The sequence below is a fragment of the Eubalaena glacialis genome, chromosome 4 (genome assembly GCF_028564815.1).
Source record: "Eubalaena glacialis isolate mEubGla1 chromosome 4, mEubGla1.1.hap2.+ XY, whole genome shotgun sequence".
Classification (NCBI taxonomy): Eukaryota; Metazoa; Chordata; class Mammalia; order Artiodactyla; family Balaenidae; genus Eubalaena; species Eubalaena glacialis.
This window is the reverse complement of record NC_083719.1, coordinates 82,178,044-82,196,813: the sequence shown is the minus strand read 5'-3', so window position 1 is coordinate 82,196,813 and position 18,770 is coordinate 82,178,044. Positions and strand designations below refer to the sequence as shown.

The 18,770-nt window shown below is 40.2% G+C and overlaps 1 protein-coding gene across 2 annotated transcripts in view; it reads left to right on the top strand.

The window, feature by feature from the left end:
- The first annotated feature begins 8,641 nt into the window (after nt 1-8,641).
- ST8SIA4 (ST8 alpha-N-acetyl-neuraminide alpha-2,8-sialyltransferase 4) overlaps nt 8,642-18,770 on the top strand; it is a 99,082-nt gene continuing 88,953 nt past the window's right edge. Inside the window, exons 1-2 of one of the 2 annotated variants that reach the window (XM_061188021.1) lie at nt 8,642-9,046; nt 15,315-15,446. In XM_061188021.1, coding sequence (XP_061044004.1) covers nt 8,934-9,046; nt 15,315-15,446 — 245 coding nt within the window. In that variant the 5' untranslated portion in view covers nt 8,642-8,933. The remainder of the gene's footprint in view (nt 9,047-15,314; nt 15,447-18,770) is intronic. The other variant, XM_061188020.1, reaches the window with a different exon arrangement.

Here is an 18,770-nt window from a genome sequence, read left to right as displayed (position 1 = left end):
TGTTGGGTCTTCTTTGCTGTGCGCGGGCTTTCTCTAGTTGCGGTGAGCGGGGGCGACTCTTCATTGTGGTGCGTGGGCTTCTCATTGCAGTGGCTTCTCTTGTTGCGGAGCACGGGCTCTAGGCATGCGGGCTTCAGTAGTTGCGGCGCACAGGCTTAGTTGCTCCACGGCACGTGGGATCTTCCCGGACCAGGGCTTGAACCCGTGTCCCCTGCATCGGCAGTCGGATTCTTAACCACTGTGCCACCAGGGAAGCCCAAGAGAGACTTTTAGAAGGTACACAAAGATTGAAGAAATTACAACCCCAAACAGTAAATTCCCTAGGTAGTGACACGCACAATTGCCTATGAAGTGACCACTATTCAATAGCTGACTAGTTTGGAGTAATATTTAGCCTGATGGTTATTCTCTTCCTACGAGATAGTTTCCCCCATCACCATTAAGCACAGAAAAACAGCAAAAGGAGAACACAAAAAATATCACTAGGTGATAAGGTAGGGCATCTAGGACTTGCCAAAACATGTATGGGATAGTGTGCCTGTTTATTTTAACATTTCGGGGGTGTGTGCAGTAGGAAATAAAACACCAAGAACGAGGACTATAGAACTGAAAGAGATAAGAGTTTATAAACAGTTAAAATGTGGGCTGTGAGCAGTTGAAGTGCTTATTTCAAAATGCGGCATATTTAACCAGCAGTAGTTACAAGGTGTCAGAGAACGTTTCAAATGCATATTAAAAATTAAAAAATATTTGACTAACACTATGTAAGAATTGTCTCTTCTAAGGACATTCATGTTTAAATAGAGATTAAGTATTAAATGCAAAGGATGATGTAAGTGACGTGAGTTAAATAATGGGGAAGAATTGAGAATGGCAATGATAGGATTTTTCCTGTTGTTCCAGAAATTATACTAGATTCATGATTATATCTTGTACCTAAAGTCAAAATCACCCTTCTGCTGTAAGCCTACCATATTTGGTTACTATGGATGAAAAAAAAGAGTAACAAAAGGACAATGAATATACATACAGAAAAATATGTAAAGCTTTTATGAATATTTACACGGGCAAAATGAATTAATTTAGAATAAATTTTTAAAAACTAGATATTTTGTCCAGAAACAAATAAAGAGATTGAGTTGCCTGTTGGTGAACAGCTGAATTTTCTCATTAATATGCTTCTTGTTCTTCTTGATCATTGATTCATAGGTAAAAGGCTTTGTATGACTAATTCTCACTATATTGCTAGGTCATAAACAAGACCTTCAGTCAGCTCATCTGTGATGGTTAATCTTATGTGACAAGTTGATTAGGCCAGACACCCAGATATTTGATCAAACACCAGTCTAGATGTTACTGTGAGGTGTTTTTTAGATGAGAGTAACATTTAAATCAATAAACTATGAGTAAAGCAAATTACCATCCATAACGTGGGCCTTAGCCAGTAAGCTGAAGACCTTAAGGAAAAACAGACAAAGGTTCCCCAAGAAAGAGGGATATCTACCCCCAGATGACCTCGGACGTGAGCTGCAACATCAACTCTTCCCTCTTCCCAAGTCTCCAGCCTGCTGGCTTATCCTGCAGAGTTAGAAATTGCCAGCCTCCACAATCGTGTGATTGATTCCTTAAAATAAATCTCTTTATATCTGTATATACACACATTCCATTGGTTCTTTTTCTCTCGAGATTCCTGACTACTACACCAACATTCCCATTATTAAAATGTCATGGGTACTAGCAAGGAACACTTGGAATTTGAAGTGGAAAAAAAACATTTATATTAGCATTCAAAAAATGAAATACTTTGGTATAAATCTAACTAAACATGTACAAGATCTATATGAGGAAAACTACCAAATTCTGATGAAAGGAATCACAGAAAAACTAAATAAATGAAGAAATGATCCAGGTTTATGGATAGGAAGACTCAATATTGTCAAGATGTCAATTCTTCCCAGCTTTTAACAGATCAACACAATTCCAATCAAAATCACAGCAAGTTATTTTGAGGATATTGACAAACCGATTCTAAAGTTTATTTGGAAAGACAAAATAGCCAACACAATATTGAAGAACAAAGTTGGAGGAGTGACACTACCAGACTTCAAGACTTACTATAAAGCTATAATACTCAAGACAATGTGATACTGGTGAAAGAATAGACAAATAGATCGATGGAACAAATAAAGTACCCAGAAACAGACCCATACAAGTGTATTCAACTGACCTTTGATAAAGGAGTAAAGCAACAAAATTAAGAAAAGATAGTCATTTCAACAAATGATGCTGAAACACTAGACATCCACATGCAAAATACCTTAGGTATGTTCTTCACAAAAATTAACTCAAAATAGATAATAGACCTAAATGTAATTTGGGAAACTACAAAACTCCTAGAAGATGACACACGAGAAAATCTAGATGACCTTGGATTTGATGATGATTTTTTAGATATAGCATCAAAGGCATGATCAGTGTAAGAAATAGTTGATAAGCTGGACTTAAACAAAATTAAAAACTTCTGCTCTGTGAAAGTCAAGAGAATGAACTGGAAGACAATATTGCAAAAGACATATGTGATAAAGGATTGTTATCTAAAATATACAAGGAACTCTTAAACCCAGCAATTAAAAAATGAACAACCTAATTTAAAAATGAACAAACGATCTGGACATCTCACCAAAGAAGATATACAGATGGCAAATAAACATATTGTATGTCATCGGAGAAATGCAAATTAAAACAACAGTGAGATACCACTAAATGCTTATTAGATGGACAAAATTCAAAACACCAAAAACACTAAATGCTGGTAAAGATGTATAGCAACACGAACTCTCATTCTTTGCTGATGAAATGAAAATAATACAGCCACCTGGAAATCACTTCAGGTTTCTTACAAAGCTAACCATAGTCTTACAATCAATCTTACCAGCAACAGCGCTCCTTGGTATTTACCCAAATGTTGAAAACATGCCCACACACAAACACAAAAGACTGCACGTTTATAGCAGCTTTATGATTGCCAAAACTTGGAAGCAACCAAGATGTCCTTCAGTAGGCATTTGGATAAATAAACTGTGGTACATGCAGATAATTGAATATTCAGTGTTAAAAAGAAATGAGTTTTCAAGCCATGAAAAACTACGGAGGAATCTTTAAAGCATATTACTAAGTAAAAGAAGCCAATATGAAAGGGCTACATACTTTATCATTCCAACTATATGTCTTCTAGAAAAGGCAAACCTATAGATACAGTAAAAAGATCAGTGGTTGCGTGGAACTGGCTGGGGAGGGGGGCATGAATAGCCAGAGCACAGTGGATTTTTAGGGCAGTGAAATTGCTCTGTATGATATTATAATGGTGGATATTATACCATCATTATATTGGTGGATATCATTGTACATTTGTCAAAGCCCATAGAATATACAATTCCAAGAGTGAACCCTATTGTAAACTACGGACTGTGGGTGACAATGATGCCACTTTCACTGTACTTTCACTGACTTTGACAAACGTCAGCTCCATGTTAGGCCCATAGTCCTACCCATCCCCCTTTCCTCAGGGCTAAACTTTTGTCTACTCACAAGGAATGCACCCAAGCCAGATGAGTTCCCTGTCTACTTTTACCCTTGCCTTCACCAGACATGAAAACTGGAAGAATGCCTTTTGCTAATGCAGTTGGTTAATGGTCATGAGACCTCGAGGGGAAGGAAAAACCCCTGGTTCCAGTTCCAGTTCGTGTGAATGTGCTTCCCACTTGGTAGTCAGATTCTATTTTTAGCTTTGGCCCCTTTCAATCCCCCTGTACCCCTTTTGGTGGTGCTGAATGCAGCTACAAGTGTCTCTGGATCATCTGTGTGTGGGATCCTTCCTGCCTGTATGTAAGTTACCCACAATAAACTTCATAGTTGCACTTTATGGAGTTGCCTGCTTTGTTTTTTGATCTCAAAGTTCCTTTTCAGTTCCGAGGATATTATTCCATATCTCCACCTCCCAACTGGGTAAGTGTGTAACTTGTTACTCAGTATCGCTGTAAACCTAAAACTGCTCTAAAAAATAGCCTATTAAAAAATGTCATGGGCTATTAAAAACCCCACTATGAGATTGCAAGTGTCTATTCATTTCTTCCCAGCTGAAGTTGAGGGCACAGTCAGCAATTAAAACATGATTTACATTAAGTTAAAGGATAAAGTAGCATTTTAAAACCATCTGCCATTACTTGCATTATTTATTCAAAGGGTACTACTGTGTAATTGCAGATTTGTGCTGAATAAAGACAAATGTGTTCTCTTTATTGAAGAACTTACAGTCCAAAGATAGAATGGAAATTTAGGAACAACTTTAATTTTTCAGGATCATCAAAACAGGCATTCTAATGGAGGGAGGTAAGTCCAAAGACACTTCTGTGGATAAGACTTTTTACCCAACATATATATTTATGGTTCTTGTACCTAATAGCATATTGAACCAGACTGTCCTCAGTTTGGCCATAGTGTTGGTCTATATGTATTTTTAAACTTGGCAAATTGTTATGGATGCATATTTCATGAATCTAATAATATCAAATAAATGACATTAAATTACACTCTCAAAACTTAATTGTTCAACTCTATGACATAAATCACAGCAAGATCCTTTTTGACCCACCTTCTAGAGAAATGGAAATAAAAACAAAAATAAACAAATGGGTGGGACCTAATGAAACTTAAAAGCTTTTGCACAGCAAAGGAAACTATAAACAAGACGAAAAGACAACCCTCAGAATGGGAGAAAATATTTGCAAATGAAGCAACTGACAAAGGACTAATCTCCAAAATATACAAGCAGCTCATGCAGCTCAATATTAAAAAATCAAACAACCCAATCCGAAAATGGGCAGAAGACCTAAATAGACATTTCTCCAAAGAAGATATACAGATAGCCAACAAACACATGAAAGGATGCTCAGCATCGCTAATCATCAGAGAAATGCAAATCAAAACTACAATGAGATATCACTTCACACTGGTCAGAATGGCCATCATCAAAAAATCTACAAACAATAAATGCTGGAGAGGGTGTGGAGAAAACGAACTCTCTTGCACTGTTGGTGGGGATGTAAATTGATACAGCCACTATGGAGAACAGTATGGAGGTTCCTTAAAAAACTAAAAATAGAACTACCATATGACCCAGCAATCCCACTACTGGGCATATACCCTGAGAAAACCATAATTCAAAAAGAAGCATGTACCCCAATGTTCATTGCAGCACTATTTACAATAGCCAGGTCATGAAGGCAAACTCAGTGTCCATCAACAGATGAATGGATAAAGAAGATGTGGCACATATATACAATGGAATATTACTCAGCCATAAAAAGAAACGAAACTGAGTCATTTGCAGTGAGGTGGATGGACCTCGAGACTGTCATACGGAGTGAAGTAAGTCAGAAAGAGAAAAACAAATACCGTATGCTAACACATATATATGGAATCTTAAAAAAAAAAAAAAATGGTTCTGAAGAACCTAGGGGCAGGACAGGAATAAAGACGCAGACATAGAGAATGGACTTGAGGACACGGGGAGGGGGAAGGGTAAGCTGGGACGAAGTGAAAGAGTGGCATGGACATATATACACTACCAAATGTAAAATAGATAGCTAGTGGGAAGCAGCCGCATGGCACAGGGAGATCAGCTCGGTGCTTTGTGTCCACCTAGAGGGGTGGGATAGGGAGGGTGGGAGCGAGACGCAAGAGGAAGGAGAGGTGGGGATAAATATATATGTATAGCTGATTCACTTTGTTATACAGCAGAAACTAACACACCATTGTAAAACAACTATATTCCAATAAAGATGTTAAAAAAAACCTTAGTTGTTCAAATATGGGAAGGGGAATCTCTTGAGTTCCACTGAACCATTATCATTCAGAAGTGTTCCCCTCTATGTATCAATAAAATGTGCTATGCTTAACAAATTCAGAAGCAGCAGCATTATACAACTGGAGAGTTCTTTTTATTTTTTCCTAGGCATTTAAATCTGTCATGTATTCCTATAACTATTTCTTGGTTTGCTTTAGTTTTGCTGTTGGTGGATTTGTTTTGTTTTGTTTGGCCCATGTGAACCGTTTCACCAAACTTAAAGCTTAATACATGAATTAAACCCACCTTGCTCTTGAAGATTTTCATGTTGCAACTTTCCCATTAGAGAAGACAATTTGACATTGTGGAGCTTTAGATTATTATGATCACACTGAAGACTTATGTCCACTACTTTCCTTTCCCATTTCCTGTTCCAACAGTACTGATCTACCCCAAAGCTCCTGCATTTTATTCCTCTCTGTGCATACATACTCTTTCCTGTGCTTGCAGTGTTCTACCCTCCCTCTGCCTGGCTTACCCCTTAGTTTTGCAAACCCCAGTTTATGTGTGCCCTTTCCTAGGAAACTCACCTTCCTTGCTCCCAAAGACTTAAACACTCTATCTGCTTCCATCCAGTAGCTTACCCAGATACACGATAGGTACTTCAAATGCTGCTTAGTTCATGGTGCCATATTGCAACTTATTTTTATTTATTTATTTTTCACAATCTGTCCCCCTCTGAGTGAGTGATCTTTCTGTCTGGTTAGATGCTGTATTTTATTCATCTCTGTGTTCCCATGCCCTCATGTATTGTCTGGCCCATAGTAATTGCTTAAGAAATGTTGGATGAATTTAATTAAGTGATACATATTACTCCATCAGCAGCAGCAGGTAATGTTTTATTTGAAATCCAGAATATATTTGTTTACTGCTTAAAAATCAAAAGTTAACCTAGAGAAGTTAGCATCCTAACCATGCATTGCCCACCCTCTCTGCACCCCAGTACCCTTTTCACTTAAATAAGAAGCTGTTTTATTCTTGCAGTTTCTGCTAATTGAGAAGGCAGTGTGATCGAGCTGCATTAATGCAAGTGGGATTTGCCTAGGCATCACTAAACTCGAAACGCTCCCGGTAGGCCACTTGTCTTATCAATAAAGGTTCATAATTACTTGCTCCTTTGAGTATTTTAGACCCAACCTCCTATTCGCTCTGCTGTGAGCAGAGACCTGAGAGGTTCTTAACTTTCTACATCTTAGGGGAAGAATGGCAAACATTGCCAGGGCTCTCGGGTTTTCAAGCAAAGGTGTTGGCTGTTATCCTTGTTATTTTAAGCTGTCAAGAGACTGGAAATCGGAATAGCCACTCTTGCGCCCCTCCAGCAGAGGACTGGTGGTGAACTTCACCGTTTCTGGATTTAGGAAGGTGTAAACCCCAGGGGCCAAGAGTGGATGACAGCTGGAGACACCGCTCAACCTGAAAGAACAAGAAATTGAATTGAGAGGCTCTGGGGGAAGGGGTGGAGGTGGAGAGCTTGGGACCCTCTCAAATAGATGGGGGAAATCCTGGCTTCCAGGCACTATGTCATCCGAGGAGTGGCTCCCGACCCACCTCCACCACCCCTCAGTAAAAACCAAGCCAAGGCATGGTACAACCTGAGTTGCAAGCTTCTCTCTGGGTGAGGGCAGAGATCCAAGACTTGGAGAAGGACTCTGAAGACTAGAACCTAGGACGGGAAAAGTACCCCTGCCACACAATACAATAGAACTAAAAAACAAAACAGAAAACAAAGAGTAGAGGGGAGGAGAGGGTGAAAATCAGGCTAAATGCACATTACTAAGACTTTCAGAGAAAAGCTTGCTCTTCCTTTTTTTTTCCTTCTTTTCTTCCTTCCTCCCTCTCTTCCTTCATTTCTTTTCTCCTTCCTTCCTTCGTGTGTGTGTGTGTGTTTGTGTGTGTGTATAGGTGTACTTGCGTTTGAAAAGGAGGTCCTACTTTTCTCAGAATCCTGTCTCTCAGCAGGGAAGTTCAAGTGGGATTGGAGTTACTTGACTCCTGCGTGAGGAGTTTCCAAATGGCAATGAACGAGTCACATAAATATCCATGAAGTTCCTAATGACACCTCTGTCATCACTTGTTTCCTGCAGAATCCTGAGTCGGGGTGGTCATCCACCACCCACGCTGAGTGGGCGATCGGCTGATCTGCTCGCGTGTGTATTTGTACTTTCCGGATTGAGCGGTGCACGGAATATAAAAGGTCCTCCAACTCCTTCCCCCTCCCTCTCCCATTCACTCCACTTAAGAGGGCGTGCGTTTGTGTGTGCGCGCGTGCGTGTGTGTATATTTAGCAAAGACGCTTGGAAGAAGGTACCCCTCTTGCTACCCACCACCAGCTCTATCCGACAGAGCAGGCGTCTCTGATCTTTCCCCAGCTGAGGTGTCCTCTCCACGCTGATGCGGACTATCTCGGTGCTTCCTTGTCCACAGAGCTAACGCTTTGGTGTCCCGAGAGGGCGACCTGACTTCTTAGTGCGCTGCTCTCTTCCCACGGTGTGCGAGCACTGGTGCGTGCGTGTGTGTGTACACGACTGTGAGCTTGTGAGCTTCCTCTCTCTGCACAGTTCAGGCAAGGCCGGCGACGTTACTCTCCAAGCAGCCGCCAGCGACGAAAGGCAACAGCAGCCTCCGCCCCTGAGTCCCGTGATTGGCTGGTTTTGTTCATCATTTCCATGCTAGGAAAAGGGAAGGGCCAGTGACGCCCCCGAACCCGGCTGCAGAAGCGGCCGCCACCTCCAATGTACAAGGTGTCTCTTCGGAAAAAAACCTGAGCCCCAGGGAGGCGGCGAGGAGCTACCGGGTTAGGGCTGGCGGGAACCGCGAGAGAGTGCGTTGGGCAGCGCTCGAGGACCAGTGGGAGCTTGGCCGCAGAGGACCCTCGAGACCTGCTTCTGAGATCCCAGCTCCACGCTCTCCTCCCATTTTACAGATCCACTCCCCCCCCTCCCCGCGACTACATCTCCCCAAAACGGAGCCTTTATATGAAGAGAAGGTGAGGGAGCTGGGGCAACCAGGACTTCCCCGGACACCCAAGATGCGCTCCATTAGGAAGAGGTGGACGATCTGCACGATAAGTCTGCTCCTGATCTTTTATAAAACAAAAGAAATAGCAAGAACTGAGGAGCACCAGGAGACGCAACTCATCGGGTAAATGCAAAGCTTCATTTTAGGATATGATAAAAAGTCAAGCCATAAATGAAATATGAATATAGACGACAGGGTGAGGGTTGGGGTAGTATTTGTGTTGGTGTCAGCTTGTGAGTGTTTAGTCTCGTGAATTAAATAACAAAGGCTGTTGCTGAGGTGTGTGTGATTCTCTACAGCGGGTTCTCAGTACGAGTTCAACTTGCCCTGTGCGGTGATAGTGACAGTTGTGTTGGTGCTGGGGCTCGCACGCCAAAGAAGTCACTGCAGAAGTGTCAACAAAGAATGGGTGCCCTTGTCCTTTTAGTCCCAGGGCAGAACTCAATCTAGATATCTTTATTCACCATCTGGTTGCCCTTCCTTCTTTCTCTGCCCTATCACTCTAGGGAGGTACTAGAGAAAGCTGGCTTCCTGAAAGGCTGAAGTTAAAGCTCAGAAAGCAGGAAATGTGTCTCCTCTGTTTCTTTACAATTCTTTGGCGTCCGGTAGATTCTGTGTATCATAATTTGAGTAGAAACTCCAGGTCAACCAACGATACTTCCTTATTTGCTGTCCGTGGGTAAAACCCATGGGCGTCATGGTTACCGTTTTGGAAACTGGGTGCTGTAGCTTCACACAGACTATATATTTCTGCTCTTTAGTTGGTCTAGATGAGTTCAGAATCTTCCTCCACCGCAGTAAGTTCTCTAAATATCTCACTTCCTTCCTCCCTCCCCCCTGGCCTCCGTGTCTTTGAAGTTTACCCAGGAGGTGGTGGCAACTTTGTGTTGCTTACACAGCTTGGAAGCGTTTTCTGAGGATGTGAACCTGGTTGTCAACTCTGTTCAAAGTCCTGTTTCGGAAATCCTGCCTCATCCGGAGGCGTCTGCTATCGCTATCGGAAACTCCACACTGGCAGAGATGCCAGCCTGGTTTTTATTTTCCCTAAGATTTATGAAAACCAAGATAGAACCCTTGCCGTTGGGGCGGGCGGGGTCGGGGGTGGGCGGTGGACGGGACTGCTAAAACGTGTGCGCGCATGCACACACACACACAAACTTAATGCACTCCGTTACTTAATATCCCTGCTCCTCCCTAAGTAATGAGAATTTAAGTGAGCAAGACGCCGGCTTATCTTTACAGAAGAAATTGTTATTTTATAGAAAATTAACATAGAAGTACAGTCGAAAGGGACTGGAAGAGAATGAAAAAGCTAATAAGGGATGGGCTGGCTGATTGTTATGCATCAACAAATCTCTAAATGGTCTATGTTGGGGGGAAAAACGCCGAACTGTATGATGTCGTTAACACAGGGAGTGGGTGGGTTGAAAATTCAGCCTAGCTCGATTGTCAGAAAAGAAGGGCTCTGGGCGGGGGTGTGGGCACCCCCGGTAGACCTGTGCTTCCCAGGCAGACAAAGGGGTCTTCAGGAAGGTGGTGAACCGGCGCGTGGGGGAGAAGCGGAGGCTGGGGCGTGGGGGTCGAGGCTCTTTGTTCCCTTCCCGGCTGGTGGGCTCCGAAGATATGCCTGAGCCCAGACAAAGCGGCCGAGCCTCGCCAGGACTCTGAGGTTCGGGCTCTTGGCTGGCAACCCTGGAGAGCGAGAGTGGGAGGGACGGGTGAGGCGAGAGGAGGCGCCACACGCCACCCCGGCGCCCTCTCCGGGCCTCCCTTAGCCGCCGGCAGGAAGGAGGAGCGCATCCCGAGTCCTCCGGGTCAAATAACCGACCTGGGATGCTCCTCATTTCCCGGGCGACGTTCCTCCCGTGGCCTTTCCCGGATGCCGCCGGCCGGTGGGCGCTGCCCAGGGCGCCGAGGAGGAGTAGGAGGCGGGCGCAGGCAGGGGCGCGGCGGTCGGGCCAGCTGGGGGTGAGGGGATTCTCTTGCACCTTTTTCGGGCTGAGCCTGCTTTCCCTGCTCCTTCGAGATTGCGCGGGGCGGGCGCGGGTTCATCAAACAGAAGCAGAAGTGCGCGGCGGAGCAACTGCGGCTCCGCGAGAGCTGGCCGCGAGGGTGGAAGAATGAGTGAGGAGACGCGGAAGCCTTTACTGCAGGAATCAGGCCCCCTTTAAAAATAAAATAATAACTGCTGCTCAGTCGGCAACCGGGCTCCTCCTTCCTAATTAAATCCCGCAATCACGGCCGTGCAGGGCGAGGCGGCGCGCGTCTCCCGGTGCCCCGCAGCGTCGGGGCTGCCGCCGCCAGCTCTTCCCTGAGCCCTTGGGGTTGGCGCTGCCGGGGGCAACGTGAGGACAGCTAGTTGCCCCTGAGCGCTGTTTCGCTTTTCCCTCACATGAAACGTTCAGAGGAAAAGCTTGTGATACCAGTTTATAATTTCGTTTCAACTCCAGAATAGTGCTTCTGGTGGGGGAGTTGACTCATCAAACGGCCTTCTTCTCCTTGACTCTTTCTACCCAAGCCACGTGGAGGGACTCGTTTTGAGATGAGTAAACTAGAGTGGCGGTTTGGCCCCAGAACCCAGGCCAGTAATCAGCAGTGAGGTAAACGGCAGTCCCTGACCTTCTGGGGGACACTGCGTGCCTTGCGAGTGGGCAGCGGATTCAATTAAGGACAGTTCCACAGTCCTTGTATCTTGTAACATCCTCCTAGATTCAGATTTAGCTTCCCTGCTACCATTTTGCAATAGCAGCAGTTTCTTCATCTATTCGACCTGCCTCCGTTTTAACACTGGAGGTCCCATCTAGAGTCAGTGTTAACATGGTTCTTGTACGCAATGTGGAGCAGTCATTCCACAGAGGAGGAAAAAGAACAGCAGCCCAACTTTCCTACCAACCATCCACATTCTCGCATCTCCAGAGGAATATTAGCAGCATGTTTGTAATAAGGAATTATTCGAGAATAGGTCGATAATAATTGGACATTTAAAACTGTTTCCTTCGAAGCTAACCTATCAATTGCCTGGTCTGTTGACTAGTAAAGTTTAACTGAAAGGGCATGAGGGGTATGAAGTGGTCTATTCTTAATTGATTTTTTTTTTTTCTTAATGGGAAAAATGGCACTTGCCTCACAACTGGCCTGTAATTTTACTGGCTCTGTGTGCTCTTTGGTATAGTTAGAAATATGTTAACTTAAGGGTCCTACAGATAAAAATATGTGGGTATACTCATTTAATGAAATAATGTATTTAAAAGTGTAACAAACTTTAATACCAAATAGACATTTGCTTTGATTATTATTCCTTAAAACTTGCTACATACTCTTTTCCTGGGTGACTTTAAATGACACTTTAACTTACTTTTCTTAGTATCTACAGATTTCCTTTTTAATTTGACTGTGTACTTTAGGTTGTCTCACTAGATGATCAGCAGTATTAGTTCTGAAACTTACGATAGAAGTGACAGTGGAGATAAGCATTCATACTTAGAGTATTATCACCATTAGCAGTGTTAGTTCCAGTTTGTTCTAGGGTGGAACGCACTCCTGTAACTCAGGAAACCAGAATCTGCATGTTACTTCATATGTTATATTTGGAATTCTACTAAAAGCCATAGGCTGTAAGTTAAGGTAGTACATCTCATCTTTATTTTTAGTTGTTTGGCACTTAGGGAATGAAAACACAAAATTGCCTGCTGTTTGTGTTCAGGCTTAATTTGATGCAAGTTCTTTTCATTTAAATGACTTAAATTTTTATATTAAAGAGAAAATTTAACCTAAGGGAACACATTCATTCCAAAGCCAAGTCAAGAAGAGCTTCCAGTGGGGTTCATTGCAGGGCTTTTGGGGACCTAATTTCATGAACCAAAATTAATCATGTGTGTTATGTACTGCAGAATTAATAGAATAAATTGTAGTGATGCCTGGCAACTCATATTTCAAAGAAAAATCTTTGTAAAGACTAGTAATATAACTGCTGATTAGCTTCTGTCACTGGTATCGCATAGATGACCATCTAACTGGGTTTTTCTTAGCTCGATGTAAGCAGGGATACTTTATAATATATATTGCTTTATTTCTTTTATATGTTGTATAATTATCCCTTTAGAAGTACGTATTGAATCTTCCTGTATACAGCCCCATCCGAGAAATGTTTTCAGTGCAGCTGTTTAGCACTCGTGTCTGATCTGGGATGAGAAACTAGTAGGGGGTGGCAACATCCTTCATGCCTTGCATTCACAGGAAGGAAAAGCCTATTCCAGACCGAGTACTACCAAGGTCACAAGCAGAAAAACCCCTTGGGACTCATTTAACCTTATACAAAGAAATTTGCCCCAGAGCCTCAGGTTGCTGGCAGCCTGGCCTTCTCACACATGAATTCCATTGACTTCAAGAAGTGTGACTAGTTGTAGCTATTTTCATTCAAAATTCTTTCCAGTGGTAAAAGTCTGAGATTTGACTTATCACCAGTTCAATGAAAACAATTCAAAGAGCAGAGTAATGTGGTAGCATTTCATTAATATAAAACTGATTTAAACTTTTAAAGCACTTTTTTTAAATCTTAGAGGTTCTGAAAAGGCGCCATACAATATCATAGCAATCATTCTGCCTTATAAAAATGTATCTTTATCTACCCGTCAGTAAAGCAATCTCCCACAGATATTTAAAATGCCAGCTTACTTCTATAAAAGTTTATTGGTGGTGAAAATAATTATTTTAATTGTAGCAATCTGTGGTTAGAAAAAGATGATATTGACAGGACAGTTAGTTTTTAACAAGATGAAGATGGGGAAGGTCCCTACCCCTAGAAATGGTGAGAGTTTGTGTCCCTACTCTTGAAGGCGTATCTCCAAAAGTGTGAAGATTAACTCTGTGTATATCCACATTTTCATTCATATGTAATTGTTATTATCATTAGACGTGTAATATAAAAATTGACTCGGGGCTACTGAGTAGTAATTGCACCCTATGTTTCCTTGCATCCTAAATGACCTCTATAAAATGACTATTATTAGCCATGCATAGGCAAGCAAGTGTATCATTTTCATCAGTAGGACAGTTTAAAATATTAATTTTTATAGAGTTCTAAATTTCACAGGGAGTAGTTGCATTTGATGCCTTGAGTTGCTTCAAATTGGAACTTCATGTTTAAAAAAGAATGCAAACCAAAATACCAAACTATCAGCCTCCAATTACGGAATTCATCTAGCAGCTGTTGCACAGGCAATGTTTCCATTGATAGTAGGGGAGGATTGCCTACATAATAAACACAGATTTAGACTTTGTGACTGAGCAAATAGTCATGTTACTTTTTAACTATGTTTTTGAGATTCTAAAAACTTGAGGTGACATGTAATGAAATACAGATATTGAAAGGGCTATGACATAGAGACGTGGCTTTTTTATTCTCTGAATCCGGGTTTACATGTATAAAGTACCAAGGAGTAGTCTACTGAACAATGAAGAGGTTCGTCTATAAAGGTCCTAATGGTATAAATGCGATCATAGGTGTCTGTCACCTACCACCAACACCCCTGCTAGTAGCATGCAGCATGATATACTTGCCTGTTGCTATTAACTGGTGGAGATAGCATAGTTAATTATTTGATAAAACAGAAAATACCAGTAGTAATGGCTACTGAATGAGTTTTCCCCCCTATTGCAATCTCTATCTCCCAACCACCAACTATCAGGGAAGCATCTCATTGTTGAGATGTTTTGAGACCGATGTAATTTTAGAATTAGCACTTCAATTGTGTTTTATAAATTACTTTCACGTGCAAAGCTCCACTTCTCACAAAGTCAAAGCATATTAGATAATGTTTTTGCAATTTTCAAGGTAAGGTAAAGTCACGGTGGGTTTACCACCGTTAAAGAGAATATTGTCCAAGGACATATGGGCTAGCAAGTGATAGAATCACAAACATGCCCAGACCACCTGATATTCAAAGTCTTCTTACTCCAAAACAAAAGCTCTTTCCATTATGTCTGTATGTCTTCTGTGACAATTTAAGGAGTCACAGTTACACAGATGTAGGAGAATTGGCCAAACATCCTGTCTCTATTGTTAAACACAGCAGGGGAGGGAGGGGCTAAAGGGGAACAGAACTTCGATGAGAATTTTTTTCCTTAAACACTACAAAGGTCTTTTCTTTATATAAAAATAGTTTTATTTCAAAAATAATAAGTAAAATAATAAGTGTAAATGATTCTCCTGATAAAGTCATATTCACCTAATCTTTATAATACCTTTCATCATGCTTATACCTCTTCTTCCAACAGGTAGAAAAAGTTGTATTTACAAGTTGTCACCAGTAATCTAAATCAAATTATGTATTATGCTGTTTATACAAAATGCTTCTTACTTTCACAAAGCTGGCATTGTGATTTATTTCAGAGATGGTGAGCTGTGTTTGAGTCGATCACTTGTCAATAGTTCGGATAAAATCATTCGAAAGGCTGGCTCTTCAGTCTTCCAGCATTCTGTAGAAGGTTGGAAAATCAATTCCTCTTTGGTCCTAGAGATAAGGTGAGTTTCCTTAATAAGGCATAATAAATTTCATATCATGTTCTAGAATACATTGGGCTTGGCAAACTTATATTGAATGCTTGATTTATAGTTTAAGTATGAATACTTCAGTAAGAGTGAACAGGCTCTTAATGTTTCTCACTGAAGGATGTGAAACTATAAAACTGAAATCATTATACAGCCAGAAATATAAGGATGAATATGTGAGTTTTTAATATACTGTCTTTATACTAATGAAATAAAATGTTCGACAGAATCCTAATGTTTAACACACTTTTCTTTATTACTCAGGATGGAAGTATATTTTGAGAATTATCTTTAACTTCTCTAAAGTCTTCATACTGATCTTGTGTTTTCTCACACTGGATATAAGCAGAGCCTATTCAACTGCCATTTAGCCAACAATTATAAATAAATTTGACTTATTCTATGAAGGGGTATTTCTATGTGTGCTCCTGTAATAAAAGTCTCAATAATTACACCCTAAATAGGTAACAATTAGCAAATAAGGCTTCTAGAGTACAGGTTTATTCTCTGTAAGATTCTGGTATTTTCACTTAGATAAGCTCTTGAAATCAAACTCAGTGCCTACATATATCCATTACATCTTGTTTTCTTCAATTATAATTCTCTAATAAGAAAGTTAGGGCCAGACCTTCCTAATTATGGAGAAAGCAAGCAGATCATTTTCTCTACAGTTAAGTTGCTGTATTGGTTGGTATGTTTAAATCAGCATTTCCGTAAATCAGAACTCTTTAAAAAAGTTCAAGAGAACAACCGTCCTTTACATAATAAAATCATTGCATTTTTCTAGTATTGGCAAAATGCTAATTACTCCATGATTGGATATGAACACACAGATTTTGTAAGAGTAGGTTAGTGGTTAAGAGGGTAAGCTGCTGATCTGCTGGGGTTTCTACCTCCTCACTTCTTGGATCACACGTACATATAATGTAGATTATAAGCCCCTTTAAGGAAGAGTCTACTACCTTCATCTTTAGAGTATGCATCGCAATTCATAGAATGCATTGCAGCAAAGGCACTCACTACATGTTGAAATATAGTTGAAAGAAGGTCTGGAAATTAAAAAGAAATGGGTGCCATGGAAATGCAGGAATGGTGAGACTACTTTGTTTTAAAGCTTTCAAAGTGACTGGAACGGAGACAGGAATCAAACCATGGCAATGTCAAGTGGTGTATGTCTGGCTATTTTTAGTTTAGGGTGAACTTTGTGTATTTGTAGGCAGAGTGCAAGAACAGTGAGATGAGTAGCATGTGATGTAGTGCAACTCTGACAGTTTATAAATTGGTGTCTTCTGTGTAGAATATGTTCAGCAAGCAATATTTATTTCAACTGGGTAAAAAGAAATTTAAAGCAGTACTAAAAAATTAGCAGATTCCTTATAAAAGTACAGATTTTCATATACTCTTAAGAAATTTTAAAATGTGACAACTCTGGACCTGTGTTCCTCCTGAGAACTCTTTGGCTGAAGCCAACACTAACCACGAGCTCTCCAGTTTGACAGTTCTACACCTGGAGCTCCCTTTTCTCATGATACCTACCTAGTGTCTTCCTCACTAACTCATACTCCTATACCCACATTTGAATTTAGAAACCCTGTAAGAGATGAGATAATTATGAGGAAAAGGCTACAGGATATGGAGCTAGATGGGGCCATAAATACAGTATGGTTGAGTTTAGCACAGAGTAAGGATTTATGTTTCTTAGAAGTAGATTGGAAAGAGAGAAATATGGGGGATTAAAAAAGAAAATATTTGATCTCTGAGGTTGCCTAGAAAGAGAACTTTCAAGTTTGAATGATTTGGCAAGAAAGGTGTCAATTATGTAAGGCTCTGTAGATCAGGTAAAGGAAAGTAATGGAAGAAAGTAAAGTAAAATAAGAAATTGTAACAGTTTAATATATCTAGCCATGCTAAATAATATATCAGATAAAGTCTAATAAGTAAATTAAATACATAATTAACAATAGTTTAATCAATATATCTGGCCATGCCTTCCTAGTATCTATGAAAAAATGGATACTATAGATGTGCATGAGGCTATATCTATTGCTATTTTTAAGATATTCAAGCTAAGGGTATTTAACATAAATTGACCCAAGCAATTTATTATTGCAACTTTACAAATTAATGAGGATTGCATTCATATCTTTGAGGGTGATTTATTTTCAATTATAACAGCTAATTATATGAATGAAATGTTAGTACTCTTCATATGGTTCTCCTTAACAGATAAAGAAGTAAACAATAAAACAGTGAGCAAATATTGAATAAGACATACAAAGTTGTCACTTCCTTACAAGGAAATAATAATTTGTAAAACCATTACTGTACAATGTACAAACAGTTCATAAAAATTATAATTGCCTATAGCTGTAGTGACTAGTAAGTATCAATCAATTTGACACCTATAATAAAACATTTAGAATATAAAAGTACCTGATTATTGGCTTAGCTTTCTTTTTAAGTCATACTTGAAACTAATCTTAAAGTATTTTGGTTATTTTCCTTTGTTTTTTCCCCACATCTATAGCATTTATGAAGAACCACATATTTTGTGTCTATGAGTGGGTGTGGGCATATTTTACAAGTGTTTTCAAAATTCTACTTTGAAACTTTTGATTAAGATGTTACAACTAATCATTTTTGATCTTACATGATTGAACTATGCTTACAAATCTTTCTCATTTTAAAAATCTCATTAAACTTAATAATGCACTTGTGATATTCCTAATAAATTATTTATCTATTTGCATTAAAATGTGAAAGTCGCTGAAGATAAATTGTTTTTCCCTACATTTGTAGACATGATTTTCTTTCTTATTACTGATTCTTCCAGCCCTATATGCACTCTGCTGCTTTCATAAGCACATCAAGAATAGATTCATATATATTCATCAAACAACTGTACCTCTGGGGAGTTGTCTGAGAGAGATGGTTTCATGTATTAGTTCATTGTACTTTGAAAATTCATCAAGATTCAGGGAAGTTCATGCATTCCACAGCTAACTTCACAATTAAGCTAATTAGCTTGGTTAAAGGCTTGATTTTATTGGTAGTAGTTCTTTATTATTGTAAGCTAAGAAATGATACATTTAAGATGTATCAGATGTTGTGAGTATATCTGTGAACATTGTACTGAGAAATTATCTAGTCATGTCCAACACTTGTGACTTGACTTCTTTTCATCTTCGGGTTGTTTCTTTCTTTCCCCCTCATTTTTCATATGTTGGATAGAAACCTAAAGAATTACGTACAGTACCAGATATGGATGTATAGAAATGTATGAGCTCAGCTACTCAT